Raw genomic sequence first — 18,998 nt, forward strand, 5'->3', positions numbered from 1 at the left:
TAGTAAATACTTGTTGGATGAATATGAATTTTACAGTTTGGGGTTTTGTGGGAAGCTGATACCCTACAAAGCAGTTCAGTTGCGGTGCCTGAGGCGAAGTCTCTCCTATTACCGCATTCAGGTATTATGCTGTAGCAAGGCTGTCACGGAAATAGTGCTGATGGTCAGAAATGGGGTAGGACATTTTTAAGATGATGTGTTCCCATGCATCACAGAGAATACTGGTTATTTTAAGCCACCATAAATTCCTCTTAGAATTTTTGTGGATTGTAATTATTTTGATCAGTATCTTCTTTAAAGTTAATAATTTATGGTTGACTGTGTTGTTCCTAAATTCCAAGTAGTAAAAGATTGAGTTCATGGTGCTTTTGAGAACAAATACTATCAATGACTATTGAAAGAAGTTTTATGGATGATAGATGACCTATCCCAGGACCTCATTTTACTTGGATTCATTTCTAAAAGTCCAGTAGATATGCTTATTACTGTAGTCACATGTGGAAAAATGACACACATCTCTGCTCCATAGTTCTCTGTATTTTTTTTTCTAGCAGATCATTTCTTTTGTATTCACTCCCTAATTTTGGATCCATACTTTATTTATGCTAATTATGTGTCTGACCTTCCTTCTTCCTCTTTCTTTCTTTCTTCTTTCTTTCTTTCTTTCTCTCTGTTTCTTCTTTCCCTCTCTCTCTTTCTTTGTTTCTTCTTTCTTTCCCTTTCTTTCTTTCTTTCTTTCTTTCTTTCTTTTCTCTCTCTCTCCCCCTCCCTCCCTCCCTGTCTCCCTTCTTCCCTTTCTCCCCTTCCCTTCCCTTCCCTTCCCTTCCCTTCCCTTCCCTTCCCTTCCTTTCCCTTCCCTTCCCTTCCTTTCCCTTCCCTTCCCTTCCCTTCCCTTCCCTCCTCCTCTTCTTTTTTCTTGACTACAATAAACTTTCTTCTAGAATAATATGAATTGACTTGGGCTCCCTTTGTCATGCTCCTGTAATTCAGTGTTTATATTCTCAAATATTTGTCTCCACAACCTCTGTTCCTTTTATGTAGACACATTTTAGTGGTTGCAGACTCTTCTCCACCAGCCTTTCTGGATCACAGTAGTGGTTTACCCTGACCACAAGGATGGAACCTCATCAATCATGGAGATATAGAATTAGGTCATAGTGAACATTAAAGAAGCAACATCACCTTTTACTCTGGCACCCATGGGGAGGATCATTATTTACCAAAAGAAAACAGATTGAGCGGAGGTCTATTAGAGTGACTATGTTATGTGCCATTACTGAAAAACAGTTATGCAATAAATTCTCAAGGGTTGAGCTGTTTTCAATGTTATGTATGAGAGCACACTTTATGGGCTTATAGCTGGGAATTTTATATATACGTGGTGATAGAGGAACAGTGTAACATTTATAAACTTGGAGGCAAGGTAATGTGATGGCTTTGGGGTCTTTGGGATGAAATGCTTCGAATCCTGACCCTCTTCACTTACTAGCTTTATAACTGTGTGGAGGTTACTTTGACCTCTCCGGCCTCAGCCTCCTATTGTGCAAAATGGAAATAATATGATTTCCTGGCAAGAATTTTGTGAGAATCGAATGCAGTTACACACAGAAAATGCCAAATGAAACGTTCGGCACATGTAGATTTTTCCCCCAAAGAAAAATAGATTCTGCTGCTAAATATAGAAGGGGAGAGATTAAAAAAAAAAAAAAAAGTTTCTGCATGATTCGCTAGAGCTTTGTGCCCATAAACCTCTAGACTGTCTCAGCCTTAAGGGGTCCACTATGATCTTAGCATGGATGTGTGTTTGAGAAAGGCATGGAATTTTTTTATGTTTTTGTTTGCCTTGAACAAAAGGTCCACTTGTGCTCTGAGGTTGTAGGTGGCTGCTGGATAGAAGGATACGTATGGGAAGGAGGAGGTCGTGCAAGGGCAATTTAACAGGCCCCAGTCTACCTTCTGGCAGAGCAGCTCTTACCTCTCCATTTTACCTTTTGTATTTTCATGGAAGGCATTGAATGAACAAAAGGGTCTGTGTTTTTCAGAAAAGTTTGCACAACCCAAAGCAGGCTCAGGTACCCCATTCCTGGACTTCCCTTTCCCTCAGGTCTCACTCTGCTTTTCCCTCAGCCTTTTAAAGTTTGTGGGAAAGGGTGGGGCAGGGAAGGATGTCCACTTCCAGGCTGTGTTATTGGTGGAGTTCTCAGCCAACAAAGCATGGAAAGGCAAGTGTCCTGTGCACAGAGGAGGGCATTCCTGGTGGAAACGTTCCTTGGCCTCTTTACCTCTATAGTTGATCACTCACACAGAGCCACCTTTTGAGCCGTTATCAGAAATTTTGATTTAACTTTGAAGTAACAGCTACTGATGACTTCTTCTCTGCCTTTAGTTGACCCTTCTGGATTTTCCTTCTTTATCCATCTTGGACTCTTGTGTTCTCCAGCTCTTTCCCTACTACCCTTCCCTGCACCCGCCCATGAGAACTCTGACTCTGGGTGAATCTGTCTGTGTGTGCTCTGCCATCCAGCGCTGTTGGAGAAGATAACACACACATTGGGTGCATTCATTGCTTGTAGTTTTCTGAGCTCTGGCTTCTGTCTCTTCCAGTTCTCTGAGTGGCCCCTCTGCCTTCTGTGCTCAGTGTCTTCTTCTCTGTTGGCCTCTCACTGACAACATGTAAATAAGCATGCTCAAAGGAGCCCAAGCATCACATGAAAATAACAGATGAGCCCATCCACTGCTTGAGGTACAGCCCTCTCTTGCCTCACAGACTTTTAATGTTTATTTGTTTTTGAGACACACACACACACACACACACACACAGTACAGTGGGGGAGGGGCAGAGAGAGACAGAATCTGAAGCAGGCTCCAGGCTCGGAGCTGTCAGCACAGAGCCCAATGTGGGGCTCGAACCCACGAACTGGGAGATCATGACCTGGGCTGAAGTCGTATGCTTAACCGACTGAGCCACCCAGTCGCCCCATCATGAATTTTTATTTAAAATCCATTGTTTATTTTCATGGTCCACGCAGTTTCTCCTCCTATAACCCAAACTGCTTGTGTAAATGTGTTTCACTTGCCTGCTTACTAATGTCCAGCAGCTTGTGTTCCCGCAGGAGGGAGTCTCATATGTGCTGCCTTATGTTCACGCCCTTCTGCTCCTCCTTTCCGCTCAGGCACACTGCCTTCATTTCCTCATGTATACTTACTTTTTTACTTATACTAGGTTTTTACAGATTCTATTCCTTCTTCCTGGAAAACAATAATCAGACTTTCTGTTAGGTCATCTCCTGAGAGAAGTTTTTCCCTGACCCGACCTGGCCAGGCTTGGTCCTCCTGCTTTATAACCCCCTCTTCATATCACTTGTCACATTTGTGGCTATCCTTTTACTGCCTTTCTTCCTATGTCTTTCAATGTGGCTTCTAGAGAATTGGCATCTCGTTGGTCATGAGAGCTGGTACTCGTAAGGAGTCCAAGGAATAGATGTTTAAGAAATGACTGAGTAGGGGTGCCTGGGTGGCTCAGTCAGTTGAGTGTCCGACTGTTGATTTCGGCTCAGGTCATGATCCCAGGGTCATGAGATCGAGTCCAGCGTCAGACTCCACACTGAACGTGGAGCCTGCTCGAGATTCTTTCTCTCTCTCTCTCTCCCTCCCCTGCTCGCATGCACTCTTGCTCTCTAAGATTAAAAAAAAGAAAGAAACGACTGACTAAAGGAACAGCTTTATCTCTCCCTAGCTCTATGTCTTTGGCCTTGGGAGAACTTCTTTTTCCTTGGTAGAGTAAAAAGTTTTAAGTGGAGGTGAAACTGTTAGTTTCTCTACTGGAGTTTATGACTACAGTGTAGTCAATTGTACATAATAGCTGCAGAGTATACATACTTTTTCCTTATGGGTTTCTGCTTTTTGCTCTTTTAAAAAAACTAGAGGGGCACCTGGGTGGCTCGGTTGGTTGAGCCTCTAAGTCAGGCTCAGCTCTGGTCTTGATCTCAGGGTCTTGAGTTCAAGCTCCATGTCAGGCTCTGCACCAACGGTGCGGATCCTGCTTGGAATTCTCTCTCTCCCTCTCTCTGCCCCACCCCTTCTCAAAAAAAAATAAACATTAAAAAATTAGAAGACAAAAGTAACCTTTATATTATTTGCACAGCTACTTTATTGGTGTAAAAAAAAAAAAAATCCCCTGTCAACCTATCTACGTATGAATATGACAAAGAACCGTGACACTATTTGGGCTCTACTATAAAGTAGATTACATGATCTCTTAATTACTTCATGTATTCACATTTACATGTAAATATGTTCCTAGCGTATTTCAATTCAAACTCACAACATAAATGGAGAAATGACTGTAGTTTATATTTAACTGAGCTGAGAAAACATATTGTGGTAATTAAACTTTTTTTTTTTTTAAACAAAAGCTTTTTTTATAAATAAAATAGCTGGCTTCCAAGTACTTGTACTTTAATGAAAACAACTGTATGTTGTAAGCCAAATTTTCCTCTTAAATACTTCCTTTATATCTTATGCTGTATTTTCTCTAAATTATAGTTCTGTGTTTGGGGTTGAATTCTAAGAGAGTAATAATGGACTGTACCCTGCAGCCACAAAAGCAGTTTGGTAATACAGGAGCCAGGTGACACCTTTTCCCCTCCAAGTGTGTAGATCCGTGGTGTGGACGGGGATCTGCAATTATTCTGTCAGTGGACAGCAGAGTAGTGACCCCGTTCATTTCCACTGGCCATAATGGAAAGCGGCTTAGATGCACACTGGTACTGACCGCTTGACCAGTTACACTCAGGGTGGAGAAGGAAATAACCTGTACGTGACCTGCCATAACCCACCTCAGAAGCCAAACTCTGATTGCATTCCAGGTCTATCAATTGCATGGTTAAGCCCACCTGACTTAAGTAAAGCATGTTGTACTGGCAGGGTAAATTAGGGAAGGGGGCAGGAAATGGGAGTTTATAGAATTCTTTCTGTTGGAATTAGAGCTAAATAGTTGATTCAGAATAATCCGTGTGCTTACTTTCTACCAATAATTGTGTGATTTGGGAAATTACCTTTGTTGTGTTCCTTTTTAATGACGATCTATCAATCATATGGTGCCGCATAATTACTTAAATTCTGCTTTTAGGAGAATAATAAATTACATTTATTCAAGGCTCATTGTAAGTTAGGATTTATTCTAGTTGCTGTGGTCCTGCCTCCCACTGAGTGGAGGCACTGATGCCAGCAGTGATGGCTCTAGCACTTTCAGCAGGTGCTTCCTAGTGTGACCCGTCCTTCGCATGATTTTGGTCACAGCTCTGGCTTCCTGGTGCCCCTTAGTTCCAGCTTGTTTCCCACTTCTGTTTCTTCACCATCATCCTTTTGTGTCCCTTTCTGCTTAAGTTCTCTGCAACCAAGAACTCTAACTGGTACAATGATTTTTGGCAAAAATCAATCTCTATTTGGAAATCTATCCCCCTTTTTAATTTTTTTTGGCAGCCATAGCTGTCAAAACCTTGTATTTCAGGTAACATAGTACAAGGGAATTTGAAGGGTAGAAAATAGAAGTTTAAATGCTTTGAGTCGTGGTATCAGAAGGAAACAGTAATGAAAGTCTAATAATGAATTACAATTTTCAAAGAAGTATTCCTAGTTTTCAGCACACTAGAAAACTTACAGAATTTTTTTGTAGATGTTATTGTCTGTTCACGTAATTTTTTTAAATGTTTATTTTGAGAGAGAGGGAGAGAGAATCCCAAGCAGGCCTCCTGTGAGCACAGAGCCCAACACGGGGCTCGAACTCATGAACCGTGACATCATGACCTGAGCCAAAATCAAAGAGTCCTAACACTTAACCGACTAAGCCATCCAGGTGCCCCTGTTCACATAATTTTTATTATGAAAAGATGTAATTTGTAATAGGCATGTATTCTTGATATCCTGAAAAACATCCTTTCAGTTTTCCTTTGAAGAATCCACCCTTTCCCTGCTCTTGGGGTCAGGTCACACTGACCAACCATCTCAGAGATGGTGTATGTGACTGATGTTAATCAGCAGCAAGCACCTTGCACCTCCTTGGACACATTAATTGGTCCAGGTTGAGTAAGTATAGTATATATCAGTATGCAGCGCCTTCAAGGTCTACTATAGACTCACATATCACAGGGAGCCTGAGGAGGAGACCAACATCTCAGGAAGTAGAACTAAGAGAATGGAGAGAGAGAAACTGAGTCCTGATTATATATTTTGAAGCCTAAATCCATTATTTCTGAAGCTATCCCTATTCCTCCACTTTTTAAAAAAATTTTCTTATTTATTTATTTTGAATAAAAATAATATTCAAGAGGGAGGGAGGGAAGGAGGGAGGAAGGGAGAGAGAGAGAGAAAGAAAGAGAAAGCACACACACAAACAGGGGAGAGGCAGAGAAGGAGACACAGAATCCCAAGCAGGCTCCATGCCATCAGTGCAGAGCCCAGTGTGGGACTCGAACTCATGAACTGTGAGATGGTAACCTGAGCCAAGATCAAGAGTTGGATGCTTAACTGACTGAGCCACCCAGGCGCCCCTCCTACGCTTTTAATCCTGTGAGACAACGTTACTACCTTTTTGCTTTTGCCAGTTGGGTTAGGTTTTTTTGCCACTGGCAATCAAGAGTTCTAGTTCCTTTGGAATGTGAATGCTGCATCATCTTGAGTTTTTTCATGATACATTGCAACAACATTTAAGACTAACTTTTAATTTATATCTTAATTACATACTGTTTTCATATATGAAATATTAATAAGGAAAAGCAGCTAAGACTTGAAGGTGACGTATGAATCCAGAAAGAGATGAGCAGGAAAATTCAAACCTTCAATTCTGTAAACACTTTGAAGTAGCTGCATTTTTACTTTCTATATGATTTAAATCTCTAAAACATGAATTTGGGAAATGCAAACTTAAAAAGAATAGGTAGGTCATGTAAAATGTGTATTTAAAAGAATAAAATTAAAACAAACATATTACAGACAGTTGCTGGATTATTTACAGACATCTGATCTGTAATAAGCGTTTCCCTACATTTTATACTGTCTTGTTGCCTTAACTGTCTATGGTTTGACATTGTACCATTGTGATTTTCTATCAGACATCATCACGGAAAATAGGACTTCATGAAACAGAGTCATACTACTTTCAGATTTTGTACATAGATAGATATCCTAAGTAGGGACGCCTGAGTAGCTCTGTCAGTTAAGCGTCTGACTTTGGCTCGGGTCACAATCTCACAGTTCATGAGTTTGAGCCTAGCCTCAGGCTCTGCACTTACAGCGCAGAACCTGCTTCGAATCTCCCCCACTCATACATGTGCACAAAATAAATAAACATTAAAATTATCTATAAATATTGCCCTTAACTGCCCCAAACTCATTCTAGATCCCTGTATTTTCACCCTTCACTAGTCATCTTGAGCTGAAATTGAAACTGCTTTTCTTCATTTACCTTCTTGGTTCCCACATCCTCGGGCACTGGAGTGGAGGAAGAAAAGAACTAATAAATGAAGGCATTCCCCAGGGAGGATGACCTCAAGAGCAAACCCTCAGAAGCCTGTTAGTAAGGATTCTTTTGGGTGCTAGCATCCTGTTGTGAGCTAACTTACGTGAAGTTAGTCACCGGGTCAGGTAGCAGCTCTGAAACACGAAGACGCGAATCTCTAACCTCAGTCATGGCAGGATTCAGGGGCTCAGGCAGTGTCATCACAGCTTTGGGTCTGCATCCTTCAGCACCGCCTTCTTCTTGTCGGCTTTGTCTCCGGCAGGTACCGTCCACAGACGGCACACACCCAGATGTATATCATTCTCACAGTCCCAGATTTCAGATAAGTGTGAATGACTGTTGTTTTTCCAAGTGGCAACTAAAAATCTCTAGGAAAAAAAAAAAGGCACTGACCCTCCTTGGTCCTTGTCACCAGGATTGGGGGCAGGCCACAGGATTGATAGTATCGCACTGAACTGGACTAGTGATATTTCCAAAAAAGCAACAGTGCCAGTGAGGAAAGTACATGTGTCCTCTTCAAGAGGGCCAATCTCCTTCTCACAGCAAGCTGTTCTCTTACTTTTCCTTCACTACCTACTGTACCGTTCTTGACTTCAGTGAAGTTGCCTCCTTTTTAAAAGATGAAAATACTGCTCCTGGTAGGATTTAGTTTAGTTATGCTCAGTGTCAATTAGATCAGAATACTTTCTTCTGATTTATGGCCGGGATCACCTGTGTTGAAGGACTGGGGATTTGGGCCGTGGAAAGTAAAGTACGTATTTTGAAGCACAGCCACATGGCCAAGGGGTAGACAGAGTGGACCTTGGAAGCCATGTGGACCTGGGTATGACTTTTCCACTCCCCAGCAGTATGACTTGAGGCAGGTCACGTCATTCTTCAAAGCTTGATTTTTTTTAAACCTGTAAGATAAAAACGATACCTATCTCATACAGTGAAAATATGAAAATTAGTGGTAAACTACATAAGGCGTTTGTTGCAATGCCTAGCACATAATGGATGACCAGTAAGGGACTGCTGACACTACTCCGCCTACCGACAACAGTAATAATCAACGTTTGTCCACTGCCATCCCTGTTTCTAGACAGTCCCCAACTACCTAGAATCAAGAGTTCACAATGGTTCCGTAGTTCAGCCCCGGTAAGGTCCAAGTTGATTTTTACCAGAATCTGGAAGCCTAAGTGCTGTTCATGACATTGGGTCCATGGAGATATTTTTCTTCCACATGAAGAAAATATATTTTTGTAGTAGAACTCCTTCTTGAGTGGAGTTAGCCTCCATTTGCTGTGTCTTTAAATTGTATCCCATTGTACTTTTATGAGGGGCAGGCAGTCCAACGAATAAGCGTCAGAATCTGTTTAATGAATGCATAAAGTATATTCATGGAGGCTTTTGACTGCTGTATAAGAACTTGTATCGTGATCGTGTGGCTTGCTTTGGGGGCTGCTTAACTGGGAGGCTTGATCGAGCTACACGTGAAATTTCAAGCTTTTTCATTTTGTCTGTGTATTCAGATGTTTAGCATTTCACGTTAAAAGTCCTGTCAAAACTTGCGGCCCTTTATAGTGGTGGACTGGTGGACTCAGTATGAGGAAGTGTGGTTATGGTAAGCAGGCAAGGAATTCTCCTGGAGACTCTCTTATCGTTGTGAACACGGATCTCTATGAAAGCTGCACAGATATGCCAGGATACATGTACACAGCCAAATAGCAGGTGGTCGAGTGAATCTGTTGTCCCTGGTTTTATCAATAATATACAGTGCAGATGGATATTTTTTAAGGGTTTAAATAAAATAACTTTAAATTTTTTTAAAGTTAGCTAACATACAGGGTGTACAGTGTGCTCTTGGCTTCAGGAGTAGATTCCCATGATTCAGATGGATATTTTTAAAGGCTATTTGTATTCAGAGAATTTAGAGTAATTGTACTTATGCATATTTGCAAAAGTTATTTTCCACTTTCAACTGCTTTGTTGTCAGTGAGAGAAAAATCGTGGATGAATAATCTTACACACACAGAGCCATAAGGGTGACTTTCTAGTATAAAAATCTTAATAGCCAAATCTGTTAATACTCCCTATGCCTGTGCTGGTTAATGTAGGTGATTATCCCATGAGGTTAAGGTGTCAGAGTTACAAAATTGATATTGTACTGGTTTCATTTAAGAAAGAAAGTTAAGGGAGCCTGGGTGGCTCAGTTGGTTGAGCATCCAACTCTTGGTTTCAGCTCAGGTCATGATTTCACAATTCGTGAGTTCGAGCCCCGTGTCAGGCTCTGTGCTAACAGTGCAGAGCCTACTTGAGGTTCTCTCTCTCTCTCCCTCTCTCTTCCCCTCCCATGCTTTCTCTTTCTCTCTCAAATTAAATAAACTTAAAAAAAAGAAAGAAAGTACACTGTTTATGGCTATAAATTGTGTACGGCGTGCTGTTTTCAAACATCCCTCATGCTGTTATTAGTCACAGAAATATGTATGTGTATATGAATGGCTCATTCTAGTCTAATGTAATGATTGGGGAAATAGCTAATACGGTATATTCTGAATTATGTGCCTGGGTAGCATATTATTAATTTTCAAATTTACCAAGAAGGCACTAAAAACCTAACAAATAATGGATATTGGTTTTGTGTGACAGATGATTTTCTAAATAAAGCTTAGAAGCGTTGCTATACCTGTATTCCTGTCTTCCAATATGTACATGAGTAACATCTTGATGTTGAGTGTTTTCCCTTTATAGATTGTTAGTAAATTTGTATCAGAAGTATATAATCAAGAAAGGGTAATTGTTTCTGCCAAATATCTATCTTTTTTTATCTTTTCTGCAGTAAACACTTCTGGCATTTTTTAATGTGAGGATGTCTTTCACATTTCACATAATGTAGTTTACAATGATAGGATCTTCATCATGTTCAGTTTTGGAAGAGACCATAAAGGTCATTTCATTCATTCCCCCGTCCATTTGATGGTAATGTGCTTTGCAGGTTTACTATGAAATTAACACCTTGGGTAACATTTTTTTTTTATGCTTTCTCGAATGTCCTTGACTTTTCTCGTAAACAGTTTTGTTTTTTCCCTTTCTTGCCAATAAGAATTATAAGTACAGCCGAGGACAGAATTTTATTTTTATAGAAATAGAGCATCTGTGGAAGAATTCCGCTACTTTAGCTACCTTTATGAAAGTGCAGTGAAGTCTCAGTTACCATATCGGTCCCCATGGAGGTGGCCAGTTACCGTTTGAGCAGAATTCATTTCAGATATGGAAGCATGGGGAGCATGTTGCACGACCTGCCTACGTTAAGTGTGGAGCTAGAGGTAGAGGTAGACTTGAAGCCTACTAGCCCGGTTCTCAAGTCAGTTCAGAGCCAGAGCGATAGGTGCTTTCTTTCCTCGTGGTTATCATGTGGAAGGCTTGAAACCAAAGATGTAAAGCGAGTTGCCCCACATCGTGTCCCCCTCCCCTCACAGACATAGTCTCGGTGAATTTTGGTCATTTTTTTTCCACTGCATATGTACACACCCCACACGCAGTTTTGATTAGCTCTAGAAAAACTCGAGCCTTAAGGCAAGTTATCTTCAGAAATGTCCATTGCTCCCCTAGAAGGGAAAGACTTCAATTATTAGTTACAGTTGGAGAAAGAAGAGGAAACCTAGAGGGGGCACTTTAATTGTCAAGTACAATTTGATTTCATCCTTGCTATATATTGGAGATGTGTGCTTTCCAGTAGATGTTCACCTGTGATTGCCAGTGTCTTGCCTTTACCTGATGCTATAAAGGATTCCTAATACTATACTGACATCGGTTTGGTTGCTGTGGAAATCATTGTAATGTCATAAGCTGACACCCTGACAATACTGTAGCATTAAAGGAAGGGAATAAGAAGTTGCTGTTTGGTTTGGAGTCTATACAGCAGATTCCTGGAAGGTCTTTGATTTATCAAAGTTACATAGCCTGTGAATGCCAGAAGTGGGACTAGAACCTAAATTTTTGCACTCTCAATCCAATTTTCTTTCTCCCGTGCTAAACTCTGCTTTTCTGAAAAGGAATATGCGGGGTGCCTGGGTGGCTCAGTCGGTTGAACATCCAATTCTTGGTTTCGGCTCGGGTCATGATCTTCGCGGTTTGTTGAGATCGAGCCCTGCATCTTGCTCTGTGATGACAGTGCCTGTTTGGGATTCTCTGCCTCTCTCTATTTCTGCCCCTCCCCTGCTCGTGCACTCCCTCTCTTTCTTTCTCAAAAATAAATAATACACTTAAAAAAAAATAAAAGGAATACAAACTGGTTCATATAGGGAAATGTTACACTGAGGCTTAAGTTAGTGTTTCTGATCCTATACTCATTTAGGTGTTTTCTGTTCTTCTCCTCTTCTCTGTACCTTCTTCTTTGATTTTCCTTTTGAACCTGTTTCCTCTGCTGAATAGTTACATATAAATGGCAAGTATTTGTACTGCTTTGAGGAAAAAATAATGTCTAATAATGTAACCCTTTCTTATATCATAGGCAGAAGGAGAAGTGGAACACAAATCTGTCTTTCCTTTTGCTCACTGGAATTTACAGAATACATGAAAATCAATTGTAATATGCAAACAAAAGCATCATGCAGTCACAGCTTATATGCTTAATAAGAATTCAGCAAGATAATTAAATTGCAAAGTTTAGCATCATTGTACTTCATTTTCCCATGAATATTTGAACTTACTTATAACGGATATCTGCGTGTGAACTTGTTATTTACTGTGGAGGTCGGAATATAGGATATTAAAGAAGACATTCAAGTAGAACTTGATTTGCCTTATGAGCTCCCAGGTTCCCACAGCAATTTTAGGCAACACATGCTGCTTTACTGGAAGAGTAACTAGAGGATAGAGTCTGATCACTCTCTACCTCCCCTGGTAAGCCTTCTGTTTGTTTTGTGAATTTAGTAGCTAAAGGTGCATGATAAAACTTACCATCTCTGTTAGATGCTGCTAAATCAGACAGTAATAAAATGGCTCCCAGGCTCCAGCAGCTCTTCTTTTTATTCCATTAAACATCGATTTCCTAGATGGTCATACATATGGTGTGTCTAAAACCTTACTCGGAAAGTGCTAAAATCCACGACGTCCATTTTAAACTCCAAGTGCAAGGGAGGAGGGAGCTTCCTCATTAAGTGTACACGTTCTTCCAACAAATGCAAGAAAACAGGATTTTTGGTAGAAATTTATCATTACTTTTCTGACCATCATATGATTTGCCTGGCGATATAAAACAATTCCCTGCAGTCCCTCCCATTTAATTGCTGGAGCAGAAAAGTACATTAAATCTTAATTAGCCATACTACCTATGGTAGCATCTGGTGTTATTGAGTTTTCGCCGGCATCTAGAAGCGGCACGGTAATCATTCCTTACCTGGAGGAAGATTCCACCATTCTGTTTCATTTGGTAGTTTTTCTCGTCTTTCTTTCATTACATGATTTGTTGAACAAAAAGTGTATATTCAGGTACATGATTCATTACAAAGATATACACATGCATGCATACACATGTGCATACATACAGACATGTTCACAACATATATGTCGTGTTGTGTATATATATATATATATATGTATTATATATATATATATATGTATTGTATATATATATATATATGTATTGTATATATATATATATATATATGTATTGTATATATATATATATATGCATATGTGTTTGTGTGTGTGTGTGTGTGTGTTCCTGTCTAAATAGTATAGCATTGTATACCTTGGTAAAACATAAAATAACAACCAAAAAATAAGGTTGTGATGGCTTCTTTTAAAGAAACCTAAGACATGACATCAGTTTCTTGAGCACCTTCACAACACAGATGTTAGGAAAAGTTGAGGATTGTTAATATGGTTTAGACATTTTGGTTTTTCCTTTTCTTTCTGCATCCTCTCAGTTACATATTTGCTTCCTGTTATTTGCAGTGTTCCTTATTTGTCTGAAACACTTTGCATTCCACCTCCACTGCTTCTTTTCTCTCCTTTGTTAGTTTGCATGCATTACTGACATGCTAGAATCTGAAAGTGAAAAGGAAATTCAGAAACAAAGCTGAATAAAATCTCATCATTCTTAATTCTGAAGATGGTTGCCTGAAATTATTAGCTCATTGCTGAATTGTCTTCAAGTCAAGCATTCAGCATATCAGCTCCTAGGTGGTTCAAAATTAGTTGATAGTCGCAGTATATGCCTGTGTATTGTGCACTATTCCTGAAGGAGATTTCCGCAGGTTGATCGTGAATTTTGGGCCAGCTGAACTTTTAAACTTGCTAATCCATTTGTTCCACTGAGTAGTCTTAGAGTTGAAATAGCAGTTTCCACTTCACTTATGCGTAGGTGAACCCGTGCACACATTTATCATTGATTTCCAGCCCTGAAACTGTGTAGAAGTTTGAAGAGTTTGCTTGCTTATATTTAAAGGAGGGAGACCATTTTGAGGGTGTTTTCCTGAAAATATGATTGGTGAAATAAAAATTAAAATTCATATTTACTTTATGGGAAATAAACTATCAGACACAAACCTCTTTTGCCGATACTTGAGTTAGATACATTCCGACCAAGGCAGGTTCTTCTTCTGTCTGACTTTCTTTGAGAAGCAGGGACACTCCATGATGTTGGGCTGACAGGCACGAGGAAGCAATCAGCGCTCCCCTTCTTTCTTCCTCCCGAAATATTATGAATGGAAATGTTGTGTTCAGATAACTGCAACACTATGATATAGCTTTTTTCTTCCCCTATTTTAGTGAACCTTTTTAATTTTTTAAGAATTAAGGTGAGTGGGGACCCCTGGGTGTCTCAGTTGGTTGAGTGTCCAACTTTGGCTCAAGTCATCATCTCACAGTTCGTGAGTTTGAGCCCCACATGGGGCTCACTGCTATCTGCATAGAGCCCGCTTTGGATGTTCCGTCCCCCTCTCTCTTCCTCCCCCCCTCTCTCAAAAATAAATAAGCTTTAAAAAGAAAGAATTAAGGTTAGTGAACTTGAAGAGACCATCTGAAGTACTTTTTATTTTATTGAATTGAATTGAATTGAATTGGGTAGATTTCTCTGTTAATAAAATTGTTGCCTTACTATGTGCATTGCATTATATATTAAAATCTGGAATACTTTTGGTCCTTTTACTCCTATAATGTTGAAATAATAATTTAATTTCTAGGTATTATAAATGTCTAATAGCTGTGTTTTGAATTGATATGAATTGCATTATGTTTTCTTACTAATAGTTGAGATGAATCTATATAACCAAGTCTGGGCCCACTGAAATGAGTAATCTCCAGTATAGTAGTAGGAGTAGAGATTTCTTGAACGGCTGGATTCTTCTTGTTGGTCCTTCAAGAGATTGCATAAAGATAAGACAGGTGCTCTATCTCACTCGTCAGATTTTCTGAATGAATTTCAGAACATTGCCTTATCAGAGAGGGGTGAAAATCTCTTTTTTTTTTTTTTTTTTTTAAATATCACACTCACCACCTCCGGTATTGTTTTTCATTCTTTCTTTTGGCCGTTATTTAACTAGACCCTACCATGAGCCAGGCATTGTTCAAAGCTCTACCAGTAAGTGACCATAATAGTTCTTCATGAAGTTGCGATTTAGTAGATATGGTATGTAAGAATGTAGATTCCAAAGTCACACTACCTTGGTTTTACTCTCGGTTGCACCACTAGTGATCGGACGGGTCACCTAACCATCTGTGTCAGGTTCCTCCCTTCTACAATGAATATCACAACTCTATATTAAATGAGATAAAGCAGAGCTTAAATGAGATAACACCGATCACACTGAAGTTAGGAAAGGGAACATCTGGGCTCCTATCTTTAACCCACAAAAGTGAGTCGACCAGCCTTATTCAATTTATAATCATTTTATTTCACTTTGGGAGCCTTTTCCCAGCTCTCCTATAATGTTGGGAGTATACTCTGTTCACCTTTCCTTGTTTATTTCAAAAGCTCCTTATTTAACGTCTCCTGGCTGGACATTGCCATACATGTAACACCCGGGACTCCCTGTTACACACACTGTGTAGTCATGGGCAGTTACTCCTTCCTTGTACATGTTGCTAATGGGGATTATTCATTTATTTATTTGAGTGAGACTGTATGGTGTCTTTTCAGTTATGTATTATTTGTCTCTTATTGTAAGCCCTTAGAAGGGAAGAGACCATAGCAGTCTACACGGTAGGCATTTAATAATGGAAATAAGTAAAAACAATTTCCATTTTCAATAGAAGTGAGCATAAGCTTTTTCTCACCAGGCCGTTTATGTGGTTAAGAACAAACAGGGCTGTCAGAACTGTCCTATTATCTTACGCTTTAGATTCAGAGGCATACCTGTTTCTATTGAACCTTTTGTAGAAGGAGTTGCCTTTTTTTTTTTTCCCTTCTTAAAGCGTTTACAGTTCTCACTGTATTTGTGGGATGCAGGTGCAATTTCTCCATTGTACCTCATTTGTTAGATTAAACATTGGGAGTGTCTGTTTTATTGTGAGTGGTAATTTTCTAAATTTTTACTTTTGTTTTGCTTTTTTATTTTTCTGCGAGATTCTTACTCTCTTTTCACAATTATTATTATACACACATTTGATTCCTTTCCCATAGCCATTCACTTTTTCCTGTCTTGCTCTAATGCCTTTCACAGCTATACAAGTAGATTAATAAATATTCTTCTTTCTTTTTCTAATTTTATGTGGAATGTTTCATTTTTCTTTTGTAATCTTCCTTTCTTTACAGAAACAAGAATCAACTGTAACGCTTCCTGGATAAGTACATACCAAGGCTTTGTAAACCTGGCATTTGAAATTTTTATTGTTGTTCAAGAGAAAAGGTTGTGTGAACTGACCACCAACCGCATAGGCTGCCATTTTGGTGCAACAAATCTGTCAGTTAAGACGGATTTTCCAGATAGTATTTCTTGGCATAATAAAAGCAAAGCTACAGAGTACTCTGTATGATTTTTAGTTCTAAAGAAGTAACGTGAAAGTATTGCTGTTCTTATCTTGTAGCACAAAAGTAAGCTAGAAGAGTTAGACTTGTTATTTGTCTATTCATATTGTTAGGTTAGTGGTACTGGCTCGCATGTGGTGGTATCACTAAACTTAAACCAAATTACCTGCCTCCTTGTTGAATTACCATAAGTCAAAATCAAAACACTAAGGAAAAAGTCAACACTAAAAATAGAATAGTAATTGGTAGTAGTGACCTAAAAGGCGATAATCAGATTATGTATGTATATACACACACAAACACATGTATATACAGACATATTCGTGTGTTTATTTGTTTCACTTATAAATCTTTTTCTCCAGGAAGAATAATAGTTCTTTGTTTACAAAGTAACTATCGACTGATTGTTGGGATGACAACAGAGGAAGATTTGAAATACAGTCTAAGTATTATTATAGAGAACATACTCTGTACTCTGAGGACTGCCTAATAAATTAGTGTGCATCTGTTGACAGGTAATAGATCATTCTACAAACTTGTTAGTAGATATTGTTATTCATCCAGTCAAACATTCATGAATAGTCTGTCATAATCAGTGTATTCACACCCCACATCCAGTCCATCACAAATCATGTTGTCTCCACTTTCAGAATATGTATATGTTAAATGTCACTGCTCCCTACCTTTATCACTACTTCCTTCCTTTGGAACCTTATTTCACCTTTTTAGAGACACCTTCCCTGTGCATTTTATCTAAAATAAGACCCCATTTCCCACTTCCACATTCTTCCTCTTTATCCTATTTAATTGTTTTCCATAGCGTTTCTACTTTTTGATATTCTTTTTGTTTTTTAGCTTACATATTATCTTTGTTTAATTGTTGGTCTTCCCATTAGAATGTAGGTACCATGAGGGTGAGGGATTTGTCCTTGTTATTAATCTGATGGTCTCCAAATGTACAACAATGCCTGGCCTACCGTAGGTATTCAGGAAAGTGAATATAGGAAGGAGTGATTGCTGCAGAGATCCAGGAACGTGGTGCTGGCCGTTTTCACCAGCATCAAGCACAGTGCCTTCACACATTTTCATTTTTAAAAATCAGAGAATGAATGAATGAATGAATGAATGAATGCAGAAATTAGACTTTGGTATTCCACTTTGGGAACTATTTGGGAACTATTTGTTATTGTCATCTAAAATGGAACATACATATGCCATGTATCCTGGAAATCCCACTTCTAAGTGTATCCCAACTGAAGTACAGAATTGATCACCAAGAGACATGAACGGTGTTGCTCATGGCAATACTCTTCATGAGGGCCGCAATGTAGAAACTACCCAAATGCCCATGAACAGTAGAATGGATAGATTGTGGTATGGTGATACAATGAAATACTATACACCAATTACAGTATAAATACTATGGCTATATTTAACACCATGGGTAAATCACCCAACTACAACGTTGAGTGAAAGAAGCCAAAGGCAAAAGAATATGTATTCTATAATTTTACTTCTTTGAAGTTCAAATCTGTGTTGTTAGATGTCAGGATAGTATTTACCTTAGAAGGCATAGCACTGGAAGGGGACACGAAGAGAAATTTTCGGGTTCTCCAATGTTTTATACCTTAAAAATACGTTTTGTATTTAAAGACATTACCACACAACAATCCTAGCCTTAGAAGAACTAACTTAGTGAAAGAGCAACAAACCAACATTGGGCTGAGTAAAATAAGTGATGTATAAAATGCTTTCAGTAAGCAGAAGCTGGAATCATTAATTTTATTGAGGTATGTGTAAAAAGATGACATTATAAGGACTTTTAATGTCTTTAATATTGCCCTTTGTTGTAAGTGCCAAACGTTTATATAGTATAAAACTTAAAAGTACTTTTCTTTTTAATTAATAGAATCCTCAAAACCAGGTAAGTTTGTGATGAATACACCAAACACTTTTTAACAGATATTGTGCCTAAGTAAAGGCAGAACTAGAACATTTTATAAGAGGGAGAAATTAGATTTCCAGACTTAAAAGTTCAATTTTTAAATATTTTAAATGACAGCACTCCAAAATGACTGTGGAAATATGTAAACACCATCACAATGTATTGTCAGCACTAAGAAAAATAAAATTTTATATCAGCAATGAATTTCACCGATGAGGCAGTGGAGTGATAAACCAAACACGGATGAGATAGCATTTGACATACCCATCAAATTGGCAAAAATGCGGAGGCCTGGTATTGCCAGATATTTATGTAGGGAAATGAGAATTCTTTATACATTTCTGGTGGCAAAGGAAATTGGTGTAGGCACTTAATTTTTTTTACGTTTATTTATTTTTGAGAGAGAAAGTGAGTGAGAGTGAGCATGAGTGGGAGAGGGGCAGAGAGAGAGGGAGACACAGAATCCGAAGCAGGCTCCAGGCTCTAAGCTGTCAGCACAGAGCCACATGCGGGGCTTAAACCCATGAGCTGTGAGATCGTGACGTGAGCCAAAGTTGGACGCTTAACTGACTGAGCCACCC

General features: G+C 39.1%; 1 protein-coding gene across 2 annotated transcripts in view; it reads left to right on the forward strand.

Annotated features, from left to right (window-relative positions):
• Window positions 1-18,998, forward strand: part of COMMD10 (COMM domain containing 10) — a 214,711-nt gene that overhangs the window by 113,032 nt on the left and 82,681 nt on the right. Inside the window, exon 6 of one of the 2 annotated variants that reach the window (XM_049649065.1) lies at window positions 16,260-16,470. The exons of the other annotated variant lie outside the window; for it this stretch is intronic. Coding sequence (XP_049505022.1) covers window positions 16,260-16,292 — 33 coding nt within the window. The 3' untranslated portion in view covers window positions 16,293-16,470. Of the gene's footprint in view, window positions 1-16,259; window positions 16,471-18,998 lie in introns of those variants that run through there. 2 annotated transcript variants of the gene reach the window in all.

The sequence above is a fragment of the Panthera uncia genome (genome assembly GCF_023721935.1).
Source record: "Panthera uncia isolate 11264 chromosome A1 unlocalized genomic scaffold, Puncia_PCG_1.0 HiC_scaffold_17, whole genome shotgun sequence".
Taxonomy (NCBI): Eukaryota; Metazoa; Chordata; class Mammalia; order Carnivora; family Felidae; genus Panthera; species Panthera uncia.